The sequence below is a fragment of the Capra hircus genome, chromosome 7, assembly GCF_001704415.2.
Source record: "Capra hircus breed San Clemente chromosome 7, ASM170441v1, whole genome shotgun sequence".
Lineage (NCBI taxonomy): Eukaryota > Metazoa > Chordata > Mammalia > Artiodactyla > Bovidae > Capra > Capra hircus.
This window is the reverse complement of record NC_030814.1, coordinates 29,265,805-29,275,238: the sequence shown is the minus strand read 5'-3', so window position 1 is coordinate 29,275,238 and position 9,434 is coordinate 29,265,805. Positions and strand designations below refer to the sequence as shown.

General features: G+C 38.3%; 1 protein-coding gene across 1 annotated transcript; it reads left to right on the top strand.

Annotated features, from left to right (window-relative positions):
- ZCCHC9 (zinc finger CCHC-type containing 9) lies at positions 372 to 9,166 on the top strand. Its single transcript, XM_005683384.3, has 6 exons — positions 372 to 483; positions 2,219 to 2,625; positions 4,556 to 4,706; positions 5,016 to 5,108; positions 7,226 to 7,294; positions 8,570 to 9,166. The coding sequence occupies exons 2-6, from the start codon at positions 2,242 to 2,244 to the stop codon at positions 8,686 to 8,688; spliced, it is 816 nt and encodes a 271-aa protein (XP_005683441.2). The 5' UTR covers positions 372 to 483; positions 2,219 to 2,241; the 3' UTR covers positions 8,689 to 9,166.

Here is a 9,434-nt window from a genome sequence, read left to right as displayed (position 1 = left end):
ACGGGGTAGCAAAGAGTCAGACACGACTAAGCGACTGAACAACAACAAAGGAAAACGTAAGTCCCTCCAGCCACCGACTCCAAGAAATGTTTGCCTAATTTTACGATGAAGTCCAGTACAAAGAGCATTTCTTAGGGAAGGCTTTTGGGCCTCTCCCATCGCCAAGGATCCTCTCATTCGTCTCCCCACTTCATGCCTTGCGTTCTGCACAGCACAGATCGTACACTCTTCATCTTTGCGTCCCCGGCGCCCAGCGCGTGCCCTTCAAATACTGCGCGCTCCACATTTACTAATTAGCCACCTTTCCCAGAGCTGAGGTTACACCGCCGGACAGGGACACCTCTCCTAGTGAGCCAATTGCTCACCGGAAGTGACGCATTGCAGGGACGACGTGCTTCCGGTCCCGGGTGTCGCCGCCTCCGCTGCAGGGGGACGGGTTTTTCTGGCCTGCTTAACTCCGCTGCTCTGGAGGATTCTTTCCTGGTAAGAAGCTGCGTGTTGGGGAGTAAGGCCCGTTCCCTGGGGCTTGGCGGGAGGGCGCAGGAACTGGCGGCTAGGTCCCCGGGGGCCCCCAGCGCCAGGTGAGGCTGAAGCACCGCGCTTCGCGCCGGGCCCAGGCGGAGCGCGGGGATCCGTCTCAGCTGTAGTGGGGTAGCCGCTTGGGCCGGCGCGTCCAGCCTCACTGGGGCCGGTCGGGCGGAATGGACGCGACCGGCTGGATACTCAGAGCTCCCCCAGTTCTTTGTTCTCAGGAGAAGGATCATCCATCTCCCCTTGAACGACCCCATTCCCCACTGTGACAGCCGCAGGATCTGCGGCGACGAGTGTGCGCGCGTGGTGTAAAGTGGCGTGCAGAGTCCCACGCCTGTTTATTGGCTCCTCCCCACCGCTTGTGTTGAAGGGATGTTGTGGCCGAAGCTGAGGTTTTAACACTGGTTAGTGCAGGGGAGAAGGCAGTGGCACCCCACTCCAGTACTCTTGCCTGGAAAATCCCATGGATGGAGGAGCCTGGTGGGCCGCAGTTCATGGGGTCGCTAAGAGTCGGACATGACTGAGAGACTTCGCGTTCACTTTTCACTTTCAAGCATTGGAGAAGGAAATGGCAACCCACTCCAGTGTTCTTGCCTGGAGAATCCCAGGGACGGGGGAGCCTGGTGGGCTGCTGTCTATGGGGTCGCACAGGGTCGGACACGACTGAAGCGACTTAGCAGCAGCAGCAGTGCAGGGGATGCTGCCCTAGAAGGCAGCGTGCTATAGTCGGAAACGATGTGAAACAGCTGGGTTGGAAGTAGCTTATACTCTGATTACAGGAGACACAGACGCAAGGAACAGACTTTTGGACACAGTAGCGGAAAAAGGTGGTGGGATGATTTGAGAGAATAGCATTTAAACATATACTTTGCCGTATGTAAAATAAATAACCAGTGAAACCTTGCTGTATGAAGCAGGGAACCCAAAGCGGGTACTCTGTGACAACCTAGAGGGGAGGGCGGGGGTGGGAATGGGGTTCAAGAGGGAAGGGACATATGTATACCTATGGCCCATTCATTTTGATGTATGGCAAAAACCGTCACAACATTGTAAAGTAATTATCCTCTAATTAAAATAAAATTAAAAAAAAACAAGAGGTAGACTCGGTATTATCACGTGACACTAAACGAATATATTTTGCTTATCAATCTTCCGGAAGGAGTTGTAATGACAACTTCATGCTTCAGGACAGGATTTGTGTATACTTAACTAATTTGCTGTATAAACTGTTTGTGATGAAATGGCAGATGGTGCAAAAAGATTGGAAGAAAGTAGACCTGGGACTTGGAGATAGGCAAATAAACTAAGAAAACTGCAAAATTTGGGAAAAGTAACTTAATTTACTATTACCATGTAATTTCATTTTGGAAATAATTTTTTTTTTTTTTTTTTGCTGAATTGTTGTCCAGTTTGAAGCAAGTATTTATATGTGGTGTTTTTTTTTAATTGTTGCTTTTTTTTTTTTAAATGAGTGGTAGCTTCTCTGGCAAGGGCTAGATTTACATTGCAGGTATGTCTATGCAGCATATTATAGAATTAAATATATAGATCTCTAAGTTTTTAAGTTGAAGTCTTCTAATAATTAACACTCAACATATGGGTATCCTTGATATAGTGATACAGCATATATCTTTAGTTTCATTTTTTGCTTTGAAATGATGACAAACTGGCCATGCTTGTCTTAAAGATTGATACCCCTCTGATGAAGCTATGACCAGGTGGGCACGAGTCACTACCACACAGAACAAACGACCCTTTCCTGCCACATCATGGGAGGATATGAAGAAGGGGTCCTCTGAGGGACAAAGCCAGAATCTTCCAAAGAGTAAACAACTTGAAGCCAACAGGCTGTCCCTTAAAAATGATGCCCCCCAAGCAAAACACAAAAAGAATAAAAAGAAAAAGGAGTATTTAAATGAAGATGTGAATGGATTCATGGAATATTTAAGACAAAACTCACAGATGCTTCACAATGATGAGGTGATAGCAACAGACAGTCAGAAAGTAAGGGAAGAAATTGAAGTTGCTTTAAAGAAAGACAATCGTCGGGAAGGAAGACGATTAAAAAGACAAGCAGCAAAGAAAAATGCAATGGTAAGATTATCCCTTCTATCACATTATGTTGTATGGTTGGAAACTTATTCATACGCTCATATACATATTTTAGCAGAGTGTGATTGTGGCTGTATGCTGGACTTAGATGGCATCTTTTTGAGGGATAGTAGTAACTCTAGGATTTTTGTTTATATGCTCTTATATGCTACACACTTGATGTACTGATGAATTATCACAACATACAAAGATGGTGGCATTATCTCCATTTTTGGGGTAGAAAACATGAGTGTGAATTTTTTTTTTTTTAATTTCTGCATTCCCAAGACTAGATTTTAAGCTGTTTCAGGCACAGGAAATGAAATACTGGTATAATTCTTTCCCTTCTCTAGGGAGAGATTCTTCTAGCAGGGTAATACATAAGAATCAAGATTTGTTGCTATTTTACATTTTTAATTTTTAATAGACTTACTAAATGTAGAACATTGTTTGCAACAGTGTAGACTTGAAATGTTGCAGCTTCCATAAATGTGGTTTCTATTTGCAGGGTTATTTTTATGCAGTATCATATTTGGAGTGTCTTCTGTAAGATTCTTTTATAAGCTAATACTGATAAAATATTCCTTACGAATAAATTGGATAGAAAAGAGAATCATTTCTATTTTGATCATGATAGTCTTGTTTAAATTGTAGAGTTATTTTAAAATATTTTAAAGTCAAGTTAATTTAACATGAAGATAATTTTAAGATAATTTTAAGACTTTTCTGGTGGTCCAGTGGTTAAGACTCCATGCATCATTGCAGGGAGCCCCAGGTTCAAGGTTTGATCCCTGGTCAGGGAACTGCATCCTACATGCCCCAACTAAAGATTCTACAGGCTGCAAGGAAATCGAAGATCTCGACAGCTGTGGTTAAGACCCAGCGCAACCAAATAAATTTTTTAAAAAATTTAAAGATAATTTCTTTGACATAGGTGGTATGATGAATTGCATACTTTTGGAAAAAGTTTAGTATTATGACTTGAAGGGAAAATTTATGTTTTTAATTAAGGGGAAATACATTGTTTTTCAAAATAGAAAAGGAATTCTTTATAGCAAAGTATATGCTTTAATACCATAAGGCTTGTTGAGACCTTTCAATTCATTTTTTAACTTTTCTTAGTAGCTCAGACTAAGCATCGGTTCTTAATTGTTAATTAAAAAATGAACTATTTTATCCAAAAACTTTTTCCAGTTTAAATAAAATGTCTTAAATATCTACCATCTTTGATTATGACTGATACACTTATTCATTGCAGCAAAAAATATCCTCCAAATTGCTAGGTAGTATGTAAAGCAATGAAACCATTGCTCAGTGTTATGCTGGAAGCAAATAATTAATCTTAGAATTATACCTTTAAAATGTGCATATGTTTTAAGATGAAACTTGTTTATAAATATTAAGGAATATGTATAAAAGATATAAAAATTATAAAGTATAATTTTGGGTATGAAATGTATCTTATGATTTGAATCACAACTTAAATGGAATCACTTGACCCAAATTCATTCTATGATGTGAACTTTAAAAAGTGAAGGTATTAATTTTGAGTGATAATTTTTATGCTCATTGCCTGTCTCCTCCAGAAAACTCAGTTTAAGATACAGACATCTCCATTAATGAAATGAAATGTAATGAGTCCATATTTGCTTAATTCTTTTAAGCAATTACCTCCTGCAAAGATTTATAACTTTGTCTCCTAGACTGATAGATTTATGAATTGAGGGTTTTCAAAGGCACTGAAACCCTTTGATGAAAATGACGTTTCTTACGGTTTAAGTGGGTGTGAGAAACACTTTTTTCTACAGATGAAATACTGAGAGTTCAAAAAACAGAACTAGACAACTTTAAAATGGGATTGTTTTTTTGATGCCTAGAATTAATGAAGCCACTGTAGTGTTGCAGTGTGGAAACTCACTTTTTGTTTTCTCAGGTATGTTTCCATTGTAGACAACCTGGCCATGGGATTGCAGATTGCCCTGCTGCCCTTGAGAATCAAGAAATGGGCACTGGAATATGTTACAGGTGTGGATCCACAGAGCACGAAATAACCAAGTGCAAGGCTAAAGTAGACCCAGCTCTTGGTATGTTGTTGTTGTTTTTTCCTATCAATTTTTTTCATTTGGTTAATGAGCACACTGGCCAGTAAGTAACCAACTGGTTTTTTCATTGTTGACAGGGTTTGTTATGAGTGTGCCACTTAATAGTTTGAAATCAAATGTGATTAAACTTTAAATTATGTAACAACAATATGTTTTCTTCTCAGAGTGTTTTAAAGTAATATGAATTACACTATATATATAGATATAGATAGGTATCTGTATCTATGTTGATATATATACACTCACATCCATACATGTACATAACTAAACAAGAACTGTTGATCATTACAGGTGAATTTCCTTTTGCAAAATGTTTTGTTTGTGGGGAAATGGGGCATCTGTCCAGATCTTGTCCTGATAATCCCAAAGGACTCTATGCTGATGGTGAGTACTGTTACTCTTGTATGTTGAGAATGGTGATGAGTTATCATGCAGTTGTGATTTAATTTACACTTAAACAGTTTTTAAATTCCTGAATAAGTGGCAAAATCTCTACAATTTCGTTATTTGTATAAAGCATTATCCTATGGTGGCTTAGAGGTAAATCCGCCTGCAGTAAGGAGACGTGGGAAACGGGGTTCGATCCTTGGGCTGGGAAGATCCCCTGGAGAAGGAAATTACAACCCACTCCAGTATTCTTGCGTGGAGAATCCCCATGAACAGAGGAGCCTGGCAGGCTACAGTCCACAGGGTCTCAAAGAGTCAGACACAACTGAGCAACTGAGCACACATTCTATGGACTAGACTTTGTGTAATATAAGTTGATACATCAAATCAGAAAAAGCTGACCTCTATATTTCAAACTATTTGTACTTACTTCAGTATCATTTGTGAGAACGTGTTATAAATAGCTACTTTTAAACCTAACAAGCAAAAAGATTATTTCTCAAACTAATATAAGATTTAAAAAATAGTGTGGTGAATTTAATCTCAGTATAGCGTAATATTTTGGGTAGAAGGGTTTGTACTCACTATTCTGGATTTTTTTTTCTGAATGTTTTCCTTAGTTTATTGTTTGGCATGGACCATGTAACATTCTTACCTTTGGCTCAGCTAATGTCTTAAGGTGCCCACAATAAAGTCTGTAATGTTTAAAGCTTTAAGGAGGAGGTTGGCATCTGTTAATGTGAGTCATTTATTAATGTGATGCTGGTACCATTAGGTTCTAGACACTTCTAGTGTCATGTCCTGGGTTCCCTTGCAGAAGTCCAGTGAAAAAGCATAGCTTTGGAGTTAACACTAGTTATAGTCTCAGCACTACCACTCACTCACTGTGGGTCTTTGGCCAAGTTATTTAACTTTTCTCATCTCAGTTTCCTCACCTGTGAAATGGAGATGAGAAAATTTTATTTCATTGATTCTAAGATGCATGTTTTTTTTTCACATTTTAATATATCTGAACTCAGTGTATCTTACTATTGGTGCGTGTTACATAATAGGCAGTTTTTTTTCCCCAGAAAGGAATGTAAAATAATGATATAACCAGTGGTGTCTTAGATTTGATGAATTATGATATTTTACCTTAAAGAGTTATGAGGATTAATTATTAAAGTGCATCCTCTGTTTCACTGTGGCATCTACAGCAGTAAAGGGTCTTGGACCTGAAAGATACTCAGAAGTGTCTTTCAGTTTTGAACTTAATAAACAGGCCATATAATATGACTAGTGAGCAAAGATGCCTTTGTATGGTGAACCAAAATGACTAGATATAAAAAGTGTGGCAAAGGGAGTAAGTCACAGAAAAGCGTGAGTCCATCCAAGTTTATACCCTGTTAGGGTCATTTTTCTGAGTAAGTCATTTAATATTATGAGCATGATCATGATAATGCTTGACCATTAAGCATTAGTGTTTGACTGTTCAGTGAAAGACTCATTTTAGAAAAAACTCATTTTAGGACTGTGTTGTAATTCACAGTCCTGGAATGTTGCTTAAAGTAGGCAAATAGGCATTTTTACTAGAGTTAGGATGCCTGGCAGATAAAGGCACTGATAGAAAAGTTAACTTCATTCCTTTTGTGATTACTCATGCCTATCTGACCTATACAGCGGGGCAGAGGTTTGTATCCTTTTTTAGGGGGAGGGGGCATTGGTCACTAAAGAATCTGATTAAAAACTGTGGGCATTCTTCTCAAAAAATGCATCTGCACACAGATTTTTCAGAGTTCACGAGCCCATGCCTTTCTAACTGTGGTTAAGACCCAGGCTTCCATGCAGTGGCTCCTGGACACTCCAGAGAACAAGTACCTTTCATCATATCTCACTTCTCTTTCCCACATCTCGTTTGAAGGTCAGGGGCAAGAAATGGTGGGTTACAGTTTAGTGCTCTATGAGGTTAAAAGGAATGGAGAATAGACTTACTAGTAGGAATAAGTCGTTCCTGGCTTCAGCTACCTTTGCAGCCAGCAAGGTTATGAGGACCAAACAAGCTATGAAAGTGCTTTGAGAGATTACATGCCCTATGTAAGTATCAGAGGTTTTCAGTGACTTTGTTCTTTTTATAGGTGGTGGCTGCAGACTTTGTGGCTCTGTGGAACATATGAAGAAAGATTGTCCCGAAAGTCAGAACTCAGGTGAGATCTCTGGGCCTCCTTTAGAAGGGGTGAGATTGAATATTCCTCTGTGTTTTTGTTGAATTTTGTAATTAACAACTCCCTGAGGTACAACTGGTTTTAAGGCTGTCTGGTTTCCTGTTACAGTGATGACTTCATCATTTCTTTATCAGCAGTACTAAGTAAGCATTAGCAGCTGTTCTCAGGTGGGGAAAAAAATGATCAGTAAGCCCCAGAGGACCCTGATTTTATAAAGCATCTTATTCATAAATATTTATATTTGCTAACTTATGTGTTTAATAATAACAGTCAATTATGTTACTTAAAGAAAAATATTAATTTACTAAGAAAATGAATAGAATAAGTTACAGTATTGTTATGATTGAGAATCCTCATGTATGTTCTGAAGTCAGAAGGATTCCAAGTTGTTTGCAAAAACTTCCAGAAATATTTAAATTGTGTAATCCACATAGTATCTGGACAGTTTATATTTTTTTCCTAACAAATACTGTCATATTTGTTACTTGGTCATCTAAAACTTCATAAATGTTCAACAGACCTAAGACAGATATTGGGGTATGTGGAGACCATTGTTACATTAGTTTGCCTAGATTAGAATGGTGACAATCTGTGTGAAAGGAGGCAAGACAGTAGGGTAGCCCAGTAGTGCTTCTTGGAGAAAAAGTACATTTCTTTCTATATCAAATGGTCATAGTACTATACAAATAAGTCTGCCCATTCTTACTTCCTACCCCTAGCATTTGAATTTGAAAACCAAGAGTTCTTGTTTAGAGTCTTGTCTAGAAGAAGATAGTCTTTACTACATTGTAGGCACTGAGATTGAAATGAGAAGTGGAATTTGAATTCTCCCTCCTGGGAGGATTGCCACTTCCCAAATGACAAGACTGACAAGCAGATGTTGTATAATTTCACAGGTGGAATCTTGTGCATTTAAAACGGATGGCTTCATAAGTCTTGCTGTTTACAGTCTCTTGGAATTCATTGACTCTATAATGATGAACTCTGGGAAAGAATGAAAGAGCTTTCTCATCAACTTGTGCGTTGCAAAGCAGTTGCTGCATTTTCCTAATTGGGATGACAAATTGCCCGTGTACTCTGAAATCAAGGGTTATAATCAGTTACAGAATTACTCACTTTGCTTTAGTGATGGACTGTTCTCTCTTTGTGATTATTCATGTCAAAACTAGTTCCTTTGCTAAACCAGTACCAGTCAATCTAGGTGGGTGTATTTGATCACTGTCTTTCTTACATTTTGAGTTTTCTGTGTCTTTACAGATCGAATGGTCACAGTTGGTCGCTGGGCAAAGGGAATGAGTGGAGACTATGAAGAAATTTTGGATGTGCCTAAACCACAGAAACCCAAAACAAAGATACCTAAAGTTGTTAATTTTTGATGATTAGTACTGTTGTTTGTCCAACATTCTGAACTGGGCCTGCTTCACAAGTTGGAGCTAGACTGTCCCTTGGAGGCCTGTATTATAGATATCGGTATAATTTAGATGTAATCAAACCAGTTCCTGAGTTCTGTCCATCAAGGGGCACTTCTCCCATTGTTTGGAGAAGATCACTGAAAAAAAGTGTAAGATGTTTAAAATGGATTTTCTAAAAGAATATATTTTTGACCAATAGAACTTAGGTGTAACTAAGTGATTATATACCTGATTGTAACAATCATTTTTTTCTTAAAAACAAAATTATGCATTAATATGAACTATCCCTAAACATAGGGTAACTTCTTTGCATTTGGAAGTGAATTTGTGGCCCTATTGTTGGTTCAAAGTATCAGTTTATCATTATGTTAGAAATTTATTTATAATTGCCAGGAAATGTATTTTTAAAATATTAAATAAAAATTCATTTGCTATTTACCTAGTTTTATGAATACCTAATTTTGGATTGAATGAGCCTTGGTAATATCCATGTAACAATCTCTTTGGAAACATGATCTTTTATGAATCCTAAATGAGATTAATTTTGATTAATATTTTTTTAGTTTTGGCATAAAGATTTACAAATTATTGAGGTTAAAATAGAAGAGTGCCTCAGCTTAATAGCAGCTCTTTCTTTGCCCCTGGTTTTCAAGAGAGAGATTCCAGCCAAAATTCAGTTTGGGATATTTAACCAGAATGATGATGGTGTG

What these genes read in the sequence shown, in the direction of transcription:
- ZCCHC9 (XM_005683384.3), top strand. Translation starts at nt 2,242, where the DNA reads ATGACCAGGTGGGCACGAGTCACTACCACACAGAACAAACGACCCTTT. An exon ending in CAGCAAAGAAAAATGCAATG is followed by an intron (nt 2,626 to 4,555) that starts GTAAGATTATCC and finishes TTGTTTTCTCAG; the next exon opens with GTATGTTTCCATTGTAGACA. An exon ending in TCCCGAAAGTCAGAACTCAG is followed by an intron (nt 7,295 to 8,569) that starts GTGAGATCTCTG and finishes GTGTCTTTACAG; the next exon opens with ATCGAATGGTCACAGTTGGT.